At 36.7% G+C, this 20,895-nt stretch overlaps 1 protein-coding gene across 2 annotated transcripts in view; it reads right to left on the minus strand.

Annotated features, from left to right (window-relative positions):
• Positions 1-1,533: 1,533 nt before the first annotated feature.
• GFPT1 (glutamine--fructose-6-phosphate transaminase 1) overlaps positions 1,534-20,895 on the minus strand; it is a 65,486-nt gene continuing 46,124 nt past the window's right edge. The window contains exons 15-20 of one of the 2 annotated variants that reach the window (XM_040224069.1): positions 19,237-19,394; positions 12,527-12,641; positions 11,191-11,318; positions 10,449-10,616; positions 8,935-9,096; positions 1,534-7,776 (exon numbers count right to left, since the gene is read on the minus strand). In XM_040224069.1, coding sequence (XP_040080003.1) covers positions 7,732-7,776; positions 8,935-9,096; positions 10,449-10,616; positions 11,191-11,318; positions 12,527-12,641; positions 19,237-19,394 — 776 coding nt within the window. In that variant the 3' untranslated portion in view covers positions 1,534-7,731. The remainder of the gene's footprint in view (positions 7,777-8,934; positions 9,097-10,448; positions 10,617-11,190; positions 11,319-12,526; positions 12,642-19,236; positions 19,395-20,895) is intronic. The other variant, XM_040224070.1, reaches the window with a different exon arrangement.

Below are 20,895 nucleotides of genomic sequence, written 5' to 3' on the forward strand. Positions count from 1 at the left end.
TTGTACACAGATATCCCATTCAATTTCTCCAGTGAGAATCATTTGAACACAATTTGGGAGGGAAAAGAAAAGGACAAATAATATTCTCCAGTGGCAACTGCAGACTAGTGAGCATCAAACAGCTAATGTGGGACTTGCCAATATCTTCCAAGCATCTTTCTGAGAACTCACCCCCAGTGCTATGGACAGCTGAGATAACCAGCAGAAGCCCCGTGCAATTCCTGCAGATTTGTTTCCTCCTTGATCTGCATTTCTCAGACCCAATGCCTGTGTAAACCCAATTCTCATATTAAATCCTTTCTTACTGGAAATGCCAGTACTGATTTATGATTTCTTGACCAAACTCTAACTCAGCAAGCAAAGGCACTGAAAGAAAAAATAAGAGGGAAAATGCTATTTAGAGTATAACTTAGATCAGCCAGTATTTTTCTAGCCAACTACTATGGCAGTCAGGGCTCAGGCACAGAGATATATCTTGTTTATGCTGAGCTCATCTATCCTTGGTGGTGGTTCAGTTGTTAAGTCATGTCCGACTGCTGCGACTCCACGGACTGTAGCCTACCAGGCTCCTCTGTCCATGGGATTTTCCAGGCAAAAATGCTGGAGTGGATTGCCATTTCCTTCTCCAGGGGATCTTCCCAACCCAGGAATCGAACCCGGGTCTCCTGCATTGCAGGCAGATTCTTTACCAACTGAGCTATAAGGGAAGCCCATTTATCCTTAAGTCGTTCTCATATGATCTGTGTATCTGGTGTACCCAGTACACTGGACAACATAAGGTAAGATGGACAAGAAAAGCAACAGTTGGCTGTTAAATTTTGGGAAGAGATTATCCATTTAAATGATGATCCAATTTTCAGGCATCCTATTTGAGCACAAGCTAAGCCATTATAGATCTTTAATTTTAAAAATATTAACATTAAAAATCAGCTCCATCTTCTGATAGGGTGACTATCAACATTCTCAGAGCAGCCCCTACTTTGTTTCAGCATATTAAGCCCAAACAAGTTGAGAACCATTAACTTCAGAACATCACACTGAAGAGACCAATGTTTAACTAATATAAACATATACAAAGGCAGACTGATAGATGAATGGGAAAGAAATAACTACAGTTCTATGCAGAGAGCACTTCTCCAATTGTTTACAATCTCCATTTTTTATTCCGTATTTCCATAAGGCAGCTAACTTTTCTCTATCTTGGGAAATCTCAGGAATTTGCAAATAAATTGATATAAACCTCTCTTTTCTGCCAAGATAACAACTCAAAGTATTTAAATTGTTAATGTTGTGCCAGTAAAGTCAATTCTGCTTTCAGAGACCAGTATATTTTCTACTTCACTTGAAGCACAAAAAGAGACAATCTATATGAATAAGTTTTAAAACTGTTTCTTTCAAAGAAAGAAATGCTTTGAACTTCAGTAACACATGATTCCAAGTTAATAACCAAGAACTTCAGACAGAAAACCTACAAAGATCTCCCACAGTTCCTTGCTTTTCCACAGCAGCAGTAAAAGTAAATTAAGAATAAAATCAATATTGGATTTACAATTTTATTCAAAGGATGAATACAAAACAGAAAGAGATAAAATTCAAAGCAAACACACTCAATATTTCAGAACAATTCTACACACAAAGCAAACAGGGGAAAAAAAAACCACCAAAAGCCCCCATAAATCACACTAGCTAGATACATTCAAGTCTAACACAGAAAGAAACTTGAATTTAATGCAATTTTGCTTACCTAGAAACTGAAAGTTTTTATTGTCTCAGACTATTTTCCATCCCAGTGTGGGGCATTCTTTGAAGACAAAGTTTTCTAATGAGTCCATCTCACATTGAACTTGCCACAGTAAAACATCCTTGACTGTTGCCACACTTTTCCTAATGCCAACAACAGTGTCACCTCACGGGGGCTGTTTGCAGAAACAAACTGTAGAGGATGCTGACAGATCTAGGCCTTTGAAGCTTGGCTACTGCATGACAATCTAAAATTAATGGAAACCAACCTTTGGGTCTCACAAATTAAGAATACATTAGCTAAGAACATGTGATCATTTGCCTTTTAGGTACAATGGATCTAGAACTCTCAATGAGTATTTACTTATATCACAAGCTTTGGGAATTTTGGCCGTTTTCCTTCTAAGACCACACAGTATTTATCTCCATTTCAAAACATACAAAGCTGAGTGACAGAGGCAAAAATTAACCCCTAGCGATCCCCCGGGTGTACAATTGCTGTGAGTTCCACAATATAACTTACTTGCATTGTTGGAAATAATGTAATACTCACTATACTACAGCAATTAAAAACATATGAAACCATGCCAATTGCTTTCCTAACAGTAAAAGTTTTTTACTTTTTACAAACATATATAAAGGCAGATTGATAAACGAATGGGAAGGAAACAGTTACAATTTTATCCAGAGAGCACTTCTCCAATTGCTTACAAGCTCCACTTTTTATTCCATATTTCAATTACATATCCATGCTCCATATTCAAATATTTTTGAAATATGGAAAAGGAAATCTGGCTGCATTAACAGCATTCTTTATGAAAAAATACATGTGTGAACTTTGGTGTTTGAGTCAATGAATCATGTTAATATGAAGATCACAAACATGTCTTTTCAACTGTGGGAATAATCTCCTGTATACATGCTAACCAAAAAGACAGTAATAAATTTTGTCTGGTTAAATAACCTATAACCTGGCAACTTTTCTTATATTATTACAAGATTAGTTTTGATCTCTGGGATGCTTGTTAAAGCTAGCTAATAAAGCTTCTACATCATTTTTTGAAAATGAGATAGAACAGTTTAACCATGGATAATGAGAGAAACTTAATAAAGACTTCTTTCACTCATCTAAAAAATTAAAGAATTTATTTTTCCTTAAATCCACTCCAATGAAAAGTGGCCTCTTAATTTCTAGGGAAATTATTTCTTGGCCTTTAAAAGTACTCAGTAAATACTTACTGATAGTGAATTGAAGAGGATTTAAAGAAAACTTTTCACTAGAAGTAAGGCTAAATTTTATGTGAAAAATGTGGCCTGTGGAAAAAATGATTCATGCTGGGGTGGCAGCCCTGACCTTTGCTGCAGAGCAACACAGAGCAAAAGAGAGATGAGAGATTGGGCTCAATTCTATGGAAAGGCAACATAGCACATCCATTCATTCAAACCACGCTGGGCATTACTCTGTCTCCTGCCAAACACAGTAAGCGCTGTAAGCATTAGGGATAGAGATTTTTAGCTTGCTGTTTATAAAAGGGTCCTGTAAAAGGACTCTTTGTTCTGCAATTAATAGACTGCCAGATAGGACAGAAACTTTAGATTTGGAGTATATGCTATTTTACTACTCACCCATCCTAAACACCCTTCTTTTGCAACTATCAACAACTTAAAGTTGCTGATCACTGTATACCCTGTAAATGTGCTAGAAACAACAAGTCTAAAAGACTTAAGTATAATATTTACAGAGCATAACATCAGAAAAAGTAGAGCCTTTGTTTTATCTAATGATCCTTTTTAAAGTAATTTGGAAGTTGGAGTGAAGACATGACTTTTGAATATAAATGTAATATTTCTTCTTTTTAAAAGCAAAAGTAATGAATAAATTTTTAGCATCAAAAATGTTTACTGACAACTAAACATCGGCTACAATCTTAGTACAATACAATCTTTAACACAATGACAAACATGTATATACTTCAAATATTGGCAAACTGCTTAAAAATGTAATTCGCAGCAAGATTTGGGTAACTTATTCACAGTTCGGAAATACAGTCATTAGACTGAGAAGACATGAGGAAGAAATGACTAAGTGGCTCAGTAAACTAAACATTCATCTTAAAGAACAGAAAACTGAAAAAAAGCCAGGATGATTCTAAAATTTCCAGCTCAAAAGAAATATAACTTAAACGAATATGAAAAGTTTTATTTAAGCAAAAAAAAAAAAAATTTTTACTGCAGAACAGTTTTAAAAGGCTAACAGAATCATTTCTATGTTCATTCTGAAAACTAGTATAGTAAGAAAGGTAATTTGAGATTTCTTAAAAAGTTCTCATGAGCCATTATTTATCGTATTTTCCATAGCATTGATATCAGGTTATTACAGACTCACAAGTTAATATGGCATAACTTGACAGTTTTTCTAGTTAACTATGATTTTTATTTTAACCGTGGATACTATCAGTTCAAAGCTAGTATTATCCATCCTATTGGTTATCATCACAGATCTAAAGAGAGTTAAATTCGTCAAGCTAGAGAAACACTGACATATTAACAATCTTTAAATACTGTGGGAAAAAATGATTTAATTGTTACAATTTTTAACTTGAGGCTCTAACACAAGAAAACAAAGTAATCTGAAATACATTTTCACAGGTAAAACACTACCTGGTATTCTGATATAAAAAATCTATTAAATATGTGGATATAACACTTTTTTTATCTATCTTTACCATTCCCTTCAAATTCTTTGGCCTTCATAAATGCAATGTGAGCTGTGAATTCTTTTTAAATAAACATTTTCAATGACATTGTTCTCTTTAGAAAAATCACTTAAGCTATAGCATATTAATAATTAACCTCATCCTTCCCTTTTACTGCTATAGTATACAGCCTAGTTAAAAAGAGAGAGACAGAAAAAGGGAACTGACCCCAAAGGACTTCTTAAAATATGTTTGCTAAAGTCAACATTTTAGATAGTTTTCCCTCTTTCAAGAGTTACTAGAAATATGTCAAAGGAATATAACCAAGAAGCTAACAGGGTTCCTTTCCTCTCATCCTCATAATTAACTCAGGTCAAGAGATCTATATTCAAAAGGTTAAGACAGTATCACCTCAGAAACATCTAAGAACCTTAAAGAAAATCTTTACTAGCTCTCTAACCAACAGTCTCACCTACATGTCACCTGTGTCAGTTCCCTTTGAGCTGTGATGCTTGTTTTCACCTTGTATCTAACAACTGCTGTTCCTTACAGTACTACAGACACATGGATTTATAGCCTGTGATAACAGTTAACTCTGCAAAATGCACTTCACCTCTTAGGAACATGATATACACCAAAACCTGAACCATCATTTAAATGAACAAATTTACTCCCAACATTTAAAAGCTCAACTCCATTTTTCCACTCTCTCACCCTGTACCTTCCAATGATCTAGTCTCCAGGAGCGGTAAGTACACTGGGAGACAAGTGGACTTTAAACAGGACATGTTTTTCAGTTTCTGGCACAGTGACTTTCACATAATATGCTGTTGACAGAGTTATAACAAGCCAAAAACAGTTAACATTAACTTTCCTCCAACTATTTATTCCCATGGCATAGGTGATTTAAAAAGACAGAAAAGTTGACTGACGCCAAAGTAACAATCGTTTACTGGGCCATGTGTTAGATGCTAACATGACCCTTGGCCTAAAAAGGATTCATGGCCTGGGTAAAGAGTACTAAGTTATAAACAAGTGAATTTAAATTTTAAATGTACTATAAGAAAGAATTTCTTATATGAAGGACTCCTTTTGTAGAATATCTTTCTCAAAAAATGATTTTCTTATACTTATTACATTGGTTTTATCTGAGCATCCACACTTAAAAGCAGTTTGCCTCATTACAGTATTTTGTGTTCATAATTCATAAAAGCATCTAAAAATCACTACATTAAACAGTGTAGGGAGCAAGAAAAAGGGGTAGGGAAGAAAAACGATGTTTGTTTGGAAAATACCACTTCTTTTTTCTTACTATTGGTTTTTGAGATTTGATTTAGAACTTATCCTTGCTTGAAGTGTATCTGTGTGTGTGTCTGAGAGTGAGAGTGAGAGACATACACACACACACACAGAGGGAGAGGAAACAGACTGAAAACTAATGACTGACTTCACCTATCAGTTTCACTTAGAAAGCTAATCTGAACTTCAGAAATGCTACAAATCCATACAAATCATGTGCATAAAAATGCTAAAATAACATAGTTAAGGGTGACACTACGTACATACAACTAGCAGCCCTACACAAATCACATTACAAACAACTGAAACAGATAAACGTATACCTGCAGCAGCAATATAATGACATGAAGAATAATCCTATTTTAAAAACAGGTTTGTAGTCTCAGTCTAACAGTCTTTCTGAATTACCTCAAAATATGCCAATTCTTTCTCTAATGCTAACACAAGGCAGAATTCTATGCTTCTCGTACAACAGCTACCAGAAGTTCAAACACAGAAAATGGAAAAGGCTCAGCTAACTTTATTAGGCTAAATATCTTACCTTCGCAATTTAAAAATGAAAACTTTTGAAGGAAAAGGACTTAACCAAAATATAAACACGCTGCCCTGTAATGCCCAAGATGTTGCTAGAAAGCTTCATGAAGAAATTATTATTCACAACTTTTTGGGTGTCAAACTAGTATTCTACTCTAAATTTTTTAATCTAAGTTGTTAAGTTTCCATTTCTGACAGTAGCCAGCTGAAGGCACCTCAATATCACTTTTATACTTATATTTTCTTCATTCCTAAGTATATTTCAGGGGTAAAGCACAGAATATTCAGAGAGAAAAATACCTAAAAAGTAATAATAAAAATTTTATATAATCCTTCACTAATATCAGTGTAAAGCAGATACCTTTTTTTAATTTTAGCCCATCATATACGTTTAGCCAAATTTTAGTCAAAAGACTTGCAAATCTTCCAAACAACTACAAGGAGTTTCCAAATTGGCATGAAGGTACTAGAGTTTGATTCAACAAAGCAGTAAAGGGAAGTTAAAATTAACTGTAAGGAATTCTCTGGGACAAAACTGAAGAGAATTCTGAACATCAGTATTGATTTGACATATTTGATAGCAACTCTCTGTGGTGATTTCAAAGAACAAGACAAAGTCCTTCAGCAGTAATTTTTTAAAAGAAACTGCAGATAGAAGGAAACCAAAACCACTTTTAGGAGATTAAAAAAAAAAAAACAAGAAGTAGGATATCCAACTTATCTGTATCCCATCTTCAAATTTAAAATCGTATTGTCAGCTGTTCAAAGCAGCTCAGATTTAAAGTCGGTGCTATGAAACTGCACAAGCATTCTCTGTTAAGGGCTGGATAAAACCAATGCACTACTGTACTTCGTAGCTTCCTAAGAAACCTTGATCTACAGATAACAGGCAATAAATCTGAGAGACTAAGAAAATAGAAATCCCATGAAGAAGTTTTCAGTTTTTAAGTTTCATAGACTGATTTAAAAATGAAACAATAAATTTCAAAATAATCACGGCATTTTCTGTTTATAACTTAGCAAAACCTTAATGAAATATCCAAGTACACTGTCACTGGCTTTAAATATTCCAATTAAACACACTTTCCAATTAAACACACTTTCATTGGCCTGAATGAAATATGAATGTATGCTGAAACAAATGCCAATTATTTTAATAACACACAATCCTTTCAGTTTGAAGTGGAGGGTCCCAAAATCCAACATTCAGCATCCTTTAAAGAAAATGAGAGCTAAATCTCTCTGATACCGATACCAACATAGATTCCACTATTCAAACTCCCCCACAAATCAATGGAAAAATATGAGGTAATTTCACAAAAATCACAAATTGAATGGAATAATTAAAACTGATATATAAATAAGGATTTACTAAAAAAGGCTTAAAGGGGTGATATCTTAAATCAAGTTTTAAATACAAAAGGTGTCTTGTGTTGCTTAATCGCCCAGTTTCAGATGCTCCTTATTCTACGGTTACAGATTTGGCAAGATTCCGAGGGAAATCAACCTGCAAAATAAAGGAGTAAGATTTGAGAGATGATTACAAACTGGGGTGGCGGTTGCTATCAGCAAATTATTTCTGCTTATACAAACATAAAAACAGGAACTGTCCTGGTGGTCCAGGGGCTAAGACTCTGCACTCCCAATGTAGGGGGCCTGGGTTCAAGCCCTGCTCGGGGAACTAGATCCTGCAAGCCAACTGAGAGTTCACATGCTGCAAGTAAAGATCCTGCATGCCACAACTAAGAGCTGGTGCAACCAAATAAAGAATCAAAGAAACCCCCTAAAAACAGAAAATGACTTGCTCATTGACCATCTTAACTGGGGACTACAAGGAACTCAATTAGAAACACAGTAATATAATGCATCTTAAAACGACCCAAAATCAATTCAGAACAAGAATTCCAAAGGAGCCAGTTCAGCACATGGAAAACTCCTGTGGTCCTCTATAAGCTGGCATCCCTCCCCCGGGACACTAGAGATGTGTAAGAGTGGGATGTTCTTGTTTGTTTTTCAGCATTCACTGTCTGTGTATTTATTTTTTTATACAAACTACAATAGAAGGATACATTTTAGTAAATTTTTAGCTGTATGTGACTTTGGAATAGATTCTTTAGATTAACCAAAAGTTGAGCAGAAGGAGCCTTTTTGACTTGAATCTATATTAAAATTTTTTAAACACAGATTAATCCATTTTTCTGCCCTCAGAAACTGTGGAACGGTAAGTACAATTGAACCCTCAAGATTAAAGCTCAGAGGCAGTGATGCAGTCCTCCTAATAGAAAAATAATAGTGACTGCCACAGAGACTGTTAAGAGTAGAATGTTTTGATTGTCACTGTAGTTGCCACAATGAATGAGGGACCAGGAATGCTGAGAGTCCTTCAATGTGTGAGGAAGTCCCAAAGAATTTTCAATAGCTACCCCACTGAGAAATATAGAAAGAAAACAGGTGGAGAGTCCCCAAGGAGGTAATCTCCACTGATGGAGATAATGTCCAAGATTCTTTCAGGTTCGATGGGTGTGAAAATGTCAGGATGTAACCGACAAAACTGGGCCATGGAACTACAACAGGTGACAGATGTCTGTATGATGGAATTATCAAATTCTATTGCTAAAAACTTGGAAGGAAACTATCTAAATTTCCGCAGTGGTCTGTCACTTACATCATAACCTCTCAGTACAGCCAGGTGGAAGGCCAGCAGCTGTAAGGGGATCACGCTGAGAATGCCCTGCAGGCAGTCCACTGAGTGGGGCACCTTGATTGTTCTTTTTGTGTTCTTAATGGTCTCAGTGTCTTCCTTGTCACAGATCACCACGGGCCGTCCCTGGGAAAGAGATCACATGCACGATCACCGGTTAAGCAAATTGCACTGCACAATTCAACGTGGCCTCACTAACGTCAGTTCAGTCGCTCAGTCGTGTCTGACTCTTTGCGACCCCATGGACTGCAGCAGGCCAGGCCTCCCTGTCCATCACCAACTCCCAGAGTTTACTCAGACTCATGTCCATTGAGTCGGTGATACCATCCAATCATCTCATCCTCTGTCGTCCCCCTCTCCTCCCGCCTTCAATCTTTCCCAGCATCAGGGTCTTTTCAAATGAGTCAGTTCTTCACACCAGGTGGCCAAAGTATTGGAGTTTCAGCTTCAACATCAGTCCTTCCAATGAATATTCAGGACTGATTTCCTTTAGATGGACTGGTTGGATCTCCTTGCAGTCCAAGGGACTCTCAAGAGACTTCTCCAAAACCACAGTTCAAAAGCATCAACGTTTCAGCACTGAAGCTTTCTGTATAGTCTGACTCGCACATCCATACATGACTACTGCAAAAACCATAGCCTTGACTAGACGGACCTTTGTTGGCAAAGTAATGCCTCTGCTTTTTAATATGTTGTCTAGGTTGGTCATAACTTTTCTTCCAAGGAGCAAGCATCTTTTAATTTCATGGCTGCAGTCACCATCTGCAATGATTTTGGAACCCCCCCCCCAAAATAGTCTGTCACTGTTTTCCCATCTATCTGCCATGAAGTGATGGGACTGGATGCCATGATCTTAGTTTTCTGAATGTTGAGCTTTAGGCCAACTTTTTCACTCTCCTCTTTCACTTCCATCAAGAGGCTCTTTAGTTCTTCTTCACTTTCTGCCATAAGGGTAGTGTCATCTGCCTATCTGAAGTTATTGACATTTCTCCCAGCAATCTTGATTCCAGCTTGTGCTTCATCCAGCCCAGCGTTTCTCATGATGTACTCTGCATATAAGTTAAATAAGCAGGGCGACAATGTACAGCCTTGATGTATTCCTTTCCCGATTTGGAACCAGTCTGTTGTTCCATGTCCAGTTCTAACTGTTGCTTCCTGACCTGCATATAGATTTCTCAAGATGCAGGTCAGGTGGTCTGGTATTCCCATCTCTTTCAGAATTTTCCACAATGGTGTAGGCTTGTTTAAACTCACAATCCCATGGGCTAAGTCTCATGCATAAGTCAAGGAAATAGAAGCTCTGTGGCAATGGTTCCCAATCTTTCTGGCACCATGGACTAGTTTTGTGGAAGACAATTTTTCCACAGACCTGGGTGGGTCGGGGGAGGGATGGGATGGTTTCAGGATGATTCTCATAACTATGCAACCAAGATCCCTTGCACGTGCAGCCTGTGTCCTCACAGTAACCCCTGACTTACCTGCCTAGCAACCACTTGCTGCAGAGCATTCTGACACTTGGCGTAGGTGTGATCTCTCATGATGATCATGATGACAGGCATCAGCTTATCCACCAAAGCCAGAGGGCCATGTTTCAACTCGCCAGCAAGGATACCTTCAGAGTGCATGTAAGTGATTTCTTTGATTTTCTAAGAGGAAAGAACTAGATTAGTCTTCAGTCTGTTTGTCAAAAACCCATTCTTAAATAAATATTACATAAGATATCTGCTGTTAGAAATCCCTGTCTTATTTATCAGACAGTATTAAAGGATCTGTGATGTACAAATAGAACTAATATGTTTACTGATCATTATTTCTATAATGTCAACAAGTAACTGGGAGTTTTAGAACTCCAAAAGGACTTTTTGAAGATTTTAGATTATCACGAGTGTACTCACATTTCTTTGTAACTGTTTTCCTAATTGTTTCATATTTCACCTCAAATCTCACAACTAGAGAATATATTATTTTTTTTATTCACATGTGGACAAAACATTAACCCAAGTTACTTTCTAAACCCAAGTTTTCATGCTGAAGTGTACTTCCTTGATTTTCAATTTCTGAATTAAGTATTCTGTTATACTTTCTCAAGGTAAACAAATCAGAACGCGTAAATATAAAGGCACTTTTGTAAAAGTTCCACCTATTTCATTCAATCTGAAAATATGACTATCTGCCAGGTTCATGAGTCAACTGACTACAACTGGAAATGAGAAGACTTACCAGGGCCCCTTCAAGACAAGTAGCATAATGATAGCCACGGCCCATTATCAAGACTGACTTCTGGTGATAAAGTTCTGTTGCCAGTTTCTGAATTTCATCATCCATGCTCAAAACTTCCTTAATCAAATCTGTTAAGAAGTAATATTAGCAAAATCTATGAAAAAAGGACAATATACCAAACAATATAATAGTAACATATGGTCAGTTCAGTCGTTCAGTCGTGTCCGACTCTTTGCGACCCCATGAATTGCAGCATGCCAAGCCTCCCTGTCCATCACCAACTCCCGAAGTTCACCCAGACTCACGTCCATCAAGTTGGTGATGCCATCCGCCATCTCATCCTCTGTCATCCCCTTCTCCTCCTGCCCCCAATCCCTCCCAGCATCAGAGTCTTTTCCAATGAGTCAACTTTTTGCATGAGGTGGCCAAAGTACTGGAGTTTCAGCTTTAGCATCATTCCTTCCAAAGAAATCCCAGGACTGATCTCCTTTAGAATGGACTGGTTAGATCTCCTTGCAGTCCAGGGGACTCTCAAGAGCCTTCTCCAACACCACAGTTCAAAAGCATCAATTCTTTGGCACTCAGCTTTCTTCACAGTCCAACTTTCACATCCATACATGACCACTGGAAAAACCACAGCCTTGACTAGACGGACCTTTGTTGGCAAAGTAATGTCTCTGCTTTTCAATATGCTATCTAGGTTGGTCATAACTTTCCTTCCAAGGAGTAAGCGTCTTTTAATTTCATAGCTGCAACCACCATCTGCAGTGATTTTGGAGCCCAAAAAAATAAAGTCTGACACTGCTTCCATTGCTTCCCCATCTATTTCCTATGAAGTGATGGGACCAGATGCCATAATCTTAGTTTTCTGAATGTTGAGCTTTAAGCCAACATTTTCACTCTCCTCTTTCACTTTCATCAAGAGGCTTTTTAGTTCCTCTTCATGCACTGGAGAAGGAAATGGCAACCCACTCCAGTGTTCTTGCCTGGAGAATCCCAGGGACAGGGGAGCTTGGTGGGGTGCCGTCTATGGGGTTGCACAGAGTTGGACACGACTGAAGCGACTTAGCAGCAGCAGCAGCAGCATCTGCATATCTGAGGTTATTGATATTTCTCCCAGCAATCTTGATTCTAGCTTGTGCTTCTTCCAGCCCATATGGGTAACAACCAGTAAAACACCAATGTTTCTAATCTTCTGTGCTATCAGTGCAGGGTTTTTAAATGAACAGGTACAAAAAGTAAAGAGATGCTACTAACTAAATAGGTACAAGCCATAGCTTCACCCATCCCCCACTCCCTCAGACAATAACTACTGTGTGTGAAAGGGTCTTCATACCGGGCAGCCGCTTCAATCCAAGCATGATCTCTTTGCGTCTCTCCTGCATGGAGATCCTGTCATCACACATCATAAGAGCAAACATCACAAGAGACACAAACTGGCTGGTGTATGCCTGAAAGAGCACAAGAATGCACAGAATTAGCTGCACTGCATTTTAAGAACTTGGAACTTTTAACTTAAAAAAAAAGATGAAAACAAACAAAAAATTTCCACTGAGGTTACAGAATTGTGAATATCTTAAAGACCTGCAATTACACTGCCCAGACCATCTTCATTCCTGTTAGCTGTACGTGAATATGAGATATGCCTATTTTACCACATTCTTTGCAATGTGGAGAATTATCCTTTTAACAAACTTTTACCAGACAGCTGGACAACAGACTCTCACTACTACATCATCATACAGCCCTTGAATTCAAAAAATTAAGATTATTTTTCATGTTTTTCAGTCATTTTGTTTTATCTATTGAAAATTAATTTCATTATTCTTCACTTGCTTTTATTTTTTGACTTGGGTTTGTTTTCTTTTCACTTGGTCTTGAAAGATCTCTCTTGTTAAATTTCAAATACATTTTCCCAGTTTAGGTTAAACTTTTACAATAGTGTTTATTGACACAAAAGTTTTAATTTTTTACCTTTAGGTCATACTTTCTAGCATAAACAGTCCTTCCACCCTAACATCGGTTAAGTGTTATTAAATATTCTTAATTCTGTTGGTTCCATTGTCCCTTTCTGCTTTTTCCCTAGACACTTCCTGTAGCCTAAGTTCTCTGATATACTAGAGCTATGTCACAGAATACAGATCCTGCCTCACATTTTTAGTTTATTTACAAAACAATCATCCCATCCAGAAACATGGTTTCTATCAATTTGTTAGGAATTTAAAAGTCTAGAAAGTTATATGTTGTTGTTTAGTTGCTAAGTCATGTCTGACTTTTGCAACCCCAGGGGACTGTAGCCCACACCAAAGCTTCTCTGTCCATGGGATTACCCAGGCAAGAATACTGGAGTGGGTTGCCATTTCCTACTCCAGGGGATCTTCCCGACCCAAGGATCAAACTCGCATCTCCTGCACTGGCAGGTGGATTCTTCACCACTGAGCCACAGCGAAGCCCATTAAAAAAAAAAAAGTTATATAGTTTTCATCTGTTTGACAAATATTTATGAATATCTTACACATTTCTTGGTAAAGTTATTTTTAAGTATTTTTATAGCTTCCCTGATGGCTCAGATGGTAAAGAATCTGCATGCAACGCAGGAGACTCGGGTTTGATCCCTGGGTTGGAAAGAGCCCCTGGAGAAGGAAATGGCAACCCACTCTAGTACTCTTGCCTGGAGAATCCCATGGACAGAGGAGCCTGGCAGGCAACAGTCCCTGGGGTCACAAAGAGTCAGACATGACTGAGTGACTAACACATAGTTGTTAAAAAACAGAATCTCTTCTCCAGACACACACACCCATACATTTCTAAGCAGCCACTGTCACCTTACAGAAAAAGATTTCTGTATATTTTAAAACTTATTTTTATTGAAGTAAGACTTAATGTATCATCTTACATAAGCTATAGGAGTACAAAATAGTGATTCATAATTTTTCAAGATTATACTTGATTTATAGTTATTATACAATACTGGATATAGTTCCTATATTATGCTTTGTAGCATATTTTACACATAATAGCTTGTACCTTTTCATCCTCTACCCCTATACTGCTCCTTTCCTCTTCCCTGTTCCCACTAGTAACTACTGGATCTCTAAATCTGTGACTCTGCTTCATTCTTTTTATACTCACTAGTTTGCTGTATGTTTTAGATTCCACATATAGGTGACACAATATAGTATTTATCTTTTATTTATTTCATTTAGCATAATATCCTCCAAGTCCACTCATGTTACTGCAAATGGCAAAATTTCATTCATTTTTAATGGTTGAGAAGTATCCCACTGTGTGTGCAGGTGTATGTGTGTATGTGTGTGTGTACAGGTGAATGGATAAAAAAGAAGTGATTTATATACATATCTGTTTTATCCATCTGTTGACGGACACTTAGGTTGCTTTCATAAGCTGGCAACTATAAATAATGCTGTTATGAACACTGGGGTGCATGTATTTTTTCGAATTAGTATTTTTTTTTCTTTGGATATACGCTCAGAAGAGAAATTGCTGGATCATCTGATAATTGTTTTCAATTTTTTGAAGATTCTCCATACTGTTTTCCACAGTGGCTGTATCAATTTACATTCCTACCAACAATGTTTGAGGATTCTTTTTTCTCTATATCCTCATCAACATTGGTTATTTGTGCCCTTTTTGATGATAGCCATTCTGATAAGTGTGAGCTGATTATCACACTGTAGTTTTCATTTGCATTTTCCTGTATGGATGTGTGGGTTGGACTGTGAAGAAAGCTGAGCGCCGAAGAACTGATGCTTTTGAACTGTGGTGTTGGAGAAGACTCTTGAGAGTCCCTTGGACTGCAAGGAGATCCAACCAGTACATTCTGAACATCAGCCCTGGGATTTCTTTGGAAGGATTGATGCTGAAGCTGAAACTCCAGTACTCTGGCCACCTCATGAGAAGAGTTGACTCACTGGAAAAGACTGATGCTGGGAGGGATTGGGGGCAGGAGGAAAAGGGGACGACAGAGGATTAGATGGCTGGATGGCATCACCGACTTGATGGACGTGAGTCTGGGTGAACTCCGGGAGTTGGTGATGGACAGGGAGGCCTGGCGTGCTGTGATTCATGGGGTCGCAAAGAGTCGGACATGACTGAGCAACTGAACTGAACTGAACTGAACGATTAGGGGTGTTGAACATCTTTTCATCATTTGTTGACCACTACATGTACTCTTTGAAAAGGTCTATTCAGGTGTTTGGCCAATTTTTTCATCAGGTATTTTTTTTATGCTGAGTTGTATGAGCTGTTTATATATATAATTTTTGATATTAGTCCTTCATTGGTCATATCATTTGCAAATATTTTTCCCATTAAGCAGGTTGTCTTTTTGTTTTGCTGATGGTTTCCTTTGCTGCGCAAAAGCTTTTAAGTATAATTAGGTCCCATTTATTTACTTTTGCTTTTGTTTCCATTATTTTAGAAGAAGGATACAAAAAAAAAGTTACTGCAATATAAGTCAAAGTGTTCTAACTAGGTTTGCATCTAAAAATTTTATGATTTCTGGTCTCACATTTAAGTCTTTCTTTAATCCACTTTTAGTTTAGTTTTGTATATGGTGTTAGAGAACATTCTAACTCCATTCTTTTGCATGTAACTGTCTTGTTTCCTCAGTACCACTTATTAAAGAGATTGACTTTATTATATATTCTTGCTTCCTTTGTCATAGATTAATTGAACTTAAGTGCATGGGTTTATTTCTGGGCTTGCTATTCCATTCCAATGATCTAAGCATCTGTTTTTGTACCAGTACCATCTTGTTTTGTTTACTATAGCTTTGTAGCATAGTTTGATGTCACGGAGCATGATTCCCCCAGCTCTGTTCTTTCTCAAGACTGTTTCTTTTTTTTTTTTTTTTTAAGACTGTTTCATCTATTCAAGGTCTTTCATGTTTTTACACAAATTTTTAAATTACTTGCTCTAGTTCTGTGAAAAATAGCGTTGGTATTTTGAAAGGCACTGCATTCAATCTGTAGATTGCCTTGGGCAGTTGTTCATTTTAGCAATATTAATTCTTCTAATCCAAGAACACAATGTATTTCCATCCATTTGTGTAATCTTCAATTTTTTTCATCACTGTGTTATAGTTTTCAGAGTACAGGTCTTTTCCCCTCCTTAGGTGCATTTATTTCTAGGCATCTTATTCTTTCTGAAGCAATGGTAAATGGGATTATTTCCTTAATTTCTTTTCCTGATAGCTCATAGTTAGTGTTTGGAAATGCAACAGATTTCTGTGTATTAGTTTTGTACTCTGCAACTTTGCTAAATTCACTGATGAGCTCTAGCGGTTTTCTAGTGATATCCTTAGGATATTCTATGTATAGTATTATGTCATCTGCAAACAGTGACAGTCTTACTTCTTTCCAATTTATAGTCCTTTTATTTCCTTTTTCTGGTTTGATTGCTATGACTAGGGCTTCAATACTGTGATGAATAAAAATGGTAATAGTGGGCATCTTTGTCTCTTCCTGATCTTAGAGGAAATGCCTTCAGTTTTGCACCATTGAGTATGCTGTTATCTATGGGTTTCTCGCATATGATATTTATTATGTTGAGGTGGAGAAGGAAATGGCAACCCACTCCAATGTTCTTGCCTGGAGAATCCCAGGGACAGCAGAGCCTGGTGGGCTGCCGTCTATGGGGTTGCACAGAGTCGGACATGACTGAAGCAACTTAGCAGCAGTAGCAGAGCCTGTCTATGCCCACTTTCCAGAGAGCATTTTCATAAATGGATACTGAATTTCATCAAAAGCTTTTTTTTTGCATCCACTGAGATGATCGTATGGTTTTTATTCTTCAATTTGTTAACGTGGTGTAGCACAGTGATTGACTTGTAGATACTGAAAAATCCTTGCCTCCTTGGGGTAAATCCAAACTGATCCTGGTGTATGATTCTTTTAAAGTATTATTGAATTTGCTTAGCTAGTATCTTGTTGAAGATTTTTCTGTCTATGTTCTTCAGTGATAATTGATTGGCCTGCAGCTTTTAGTGAATCTAAGAAAAATTAAACTAAGACTAAACTGTCATAATACTATATTTTCAGGGAGTCATTTTTTTTTTAAGAAATTGAAGTATATACTATAAAGAAATGCTTATTTTCCTATACAAGGTTCAACTACTGGGGGAAACTGGGTGAAGAGTATCTGGACTTCTCTATAATCTTTGCAACTTCCTATAAATCTATAGTTATTTCAAAACAAAAAGATTTTAAAAAATGACTTGCCAAAAAAAAAAAAAAAACTACTGACATTAAAAAAAAACATGAATAAATCTTAAAGCCTCACATTAAATGCAAGAAGCCAGATACAAAAGACATGTATTATTACAATCTCATTTTTAAGAAATTTCTAGAAAATTAAATATGAAATAATATAGCAAGAGAAAGTAATACTTGCCTGAAGCTGAGGCTGAGGGGTAGAAGTGGAAATTGACTAGGCACAAAGGAACTTTTTCAAGTAATTAAGTCTTTTAAAATTAGGCTATGGTGATAAACAGCCAAATTTACTAAAAGTATAACTTAAAATTTGTGAATACTATGATATGAAAATTATACCTCAGTAAAGCTGTAGAAAAAAAGCTGACAGCAGAATCTAAGTGATGGGTATAGAGGTGTTAAATGTAAAATTCTTTAAATTCTGCTAATAAGTTTGAAAATTACAATAAAATACTGAGGAAAATTATCTTTTCATGAATGACAGAATTAGAAATCCAAAAAAAATCTATATCTCCTGGCAGTTCATAGTTAACAAAGATTCAATAAAAAGATAAATCAACAGCCCCTGTTCACTGCTATGATCCCACGTCCCAAACATGCCATGCTGAAGCCCTTGCTTCAAATGTGTTTGAATGAAGGGTCTGGGATTCTAACCCCTGATCAAAAGCTGTCTGTCTGGACACTTTCCAAGAATCCACAAACTGCTGCTGAGGGAGGCTGTTTATTCATTCAGGCACAGAATGGAAACCCAAGAACAAATATCTTACATGTTTTAATTACCGTATGGAGAAAATTCAGGCTTCAGTTTTCTGTAAACTATAGTGTTAGTAACATCGAAGTAACCAAGAAACAAAAACCTCACTTGGAGTTTTTACTTGAAAATTTTAACTTTTCCACAAAAAAACTCTCCATGGGGTTCTTTAAATGAAAAAAAGAATCCAAATGTTATTTGTATATGTTAACATCTTTAACATACTACACACATCTTTAACATAAATCCACCAATACCTAAGCATCTTATTCAACAATCAGCAATAAATATTAGATTTAAGCAGAACAGACTGAACTGAATTTCAGCAGAACTGAAATTTTGAAATCACAAATAATAATACATGTATGGAGAACATTTCCTGCATTTATACAACTTCCTAAGATTCCTATTTTTATTACTAGTACTAAATTTATGCATATCCTAATTTCAAAGAACAAAGTAGTCTCCCTAGGCCTCAACAAAAATAAAGGTGCTTTTAAATCTCCACAAATGTATGGTATATTTAAAGAAAAAACAGATAGTGTTATATAATACTCTTTTTTTAGTATCACCAAGTTTTATACTAAAAGTGTATTTCTCTTTACAAACCTTCAAAGGTAGTGTGCATATTTTGGCACATTTATTAGGACAGTATAAATACATAAATAAAGATGTCAAAAATTATTAGAATTAAACTGGATGTTTCTGTTATTTTTCTAATTCCCTACTATACTCAAAAAAGAAGCTGTTATACTTACCACACATCCTACCCCACCAAGGCAGGAGTAATATAAATGCTGAATGGAGAGAGCCAGCAGAGACTCAGGCAAAATGAACTTACATTATATACCTTTGTCCCTTTTAAGGTCTTAAGATGAGCATGAGGAAGGGAGATGACAAGTGTTTTTACCTATTTTTGACCCTTAAGTCTTAGGATAATTACAATGACTAGTTAACTATATGAACTGTACAAGTGCTAAGAAATGAAATAGAGGATACAGATTAGTCTATTTCACCAACACTATGACTAAATTATCACATGAAATTAAGTCAAGAACTTACTTTTGTGCTGGCCACACCAATCTCAGGCCCAGCATTGATATGAACTCCACAGTCTGTCTCTCTTGATATGGAACTGCCGACTGTGTTTGTGATCCCCACAGTTAAAGCTCCTCTCTCCTTACAGTACCGAAGTCCCATCAAGGTATCTGCTGTCTCTCCTGGATAAAAAAGGAAGACAATAGTACAGACAGAGCAGTGAACATTTGCTCTTCCACAGATGCAAAAACAGAAAACTGACGACTCTTTCAACAATATCACTTGCTTTATTATTTTTTAATTGAAGTATAGTTGATTTACAATGTTTCAGGCATACACCAAAGTGATTCAGTTCTATATGTTTTACAGATTTTTGTTCATTATGGGTTATTATAAGATATTGATATTGAATATAGCTCCCTGTGCTTGGTTATCTATTTTATATATAGTAGTACATATCTGTTAATCCCCAATTCCCTCCCTCGCCTTCCCCATCTGTTTTAAATAAAACACGTACTTAAAAGGATAAAATTATAAAGCTTTTAATAACAGGATCCTACTTCTTAGGATCTCCTTTTTTTCTTTGTCTTTAAAACTTCAGCTCTTTTGAGTGTAAAATGTGTTGCCTTTATTAACTCATTAAGAATTCTATAATATAAAAATAAATCTATATTTGTCAAGTTACCAGCAAATAACTGGAATGCAAAGAATAGCAAGAAGAGATAAGAAAGCCTTCCTCAGCGATCAATGCAAAGAAATAGAGGAAAACAACAGAATGGGAAAGACTAGAGATCTCGTCAAGAAAATTAGAGATACCAAGGGAACATTTCATGCAAAGATGGGCTCGATAAAGGATAGAAATGGTATGGACCTAACAGAAGCAGAAGATATTAAGAAGAGGTGGCAAGAATACACAGAAGAACTGTAAAAAAAAGATCTTCACAACCAAGATAATCACGATGGTGTGATCGCTCACCTAGAGCCAGATATCCTGGAATGTGAAGTCAAGTGGGCCTTAGAAAGCATCACTACGAACAAAGCTAGTGGAGGTGATGGAATTCCAGTTGAGCTATTTCGAATCCTGAAAGATGATGCTGTGAAAGTGTTGCACTCAATATGCCAGCAAATTGGGAAAACTCAGCAGTGGCCACAGGACTGGAAAAGGTCAGTTTTCATTCCAATTCCAAAGAAAGGCAATGCCAAAGAATGCTCAAACTACCGCACAATTGCACTCATCTCACACGCTAGTAAAGTTATGCTCAAAATTCTCCAAGCCAGGCTTCAGCAATACGTGAACTGTAAATTTCCAGATGTTCAAGCTGGTTTTAGAAAAGGCAGAGGAACCAGAGATCAAATTGCCAACATCCGCTGGATCATCGAAAAAGCAAGAGAGTTCCAGAAAAACATCTATTTCTGCTTTATTGACTATGCCAAAGCCTTTGACTGTGTGGATCACAATAAACTGTAGAAAATTCTGAAAGAGATGGGAATACTGGACCACCTGACCTGCCTCTTGAGAAACCTATATGCAGGTCAGGAAGCAACAGTTAGAACTGGACATGGAACAACAGACTGGTTCCAAATAGGAAAAGGAGTCTGTCAAGGCTGTATATTGTCACCCTGCTTATTTAACTTCTATGCAGAGTACATCATGAGAAACGCTGGGCTGGAAGAAGCACAAGC

This window comes from Oryx dammah, unplaced genomic scaffold, assembly GCF_014754425.2.
Source record: "Oryx dammah isolate SB20612 unplaced genomic scaffold, SCBI_Odam_1.1 HiC_scaffold_25, whole genome shotgun sequence".
Taxonomy (NCBI): Eukaryota; Metazoa; Chordata; class Mammalia; order Artiodactyla; family Bovidae; genus Oryx; species Oryx dammah.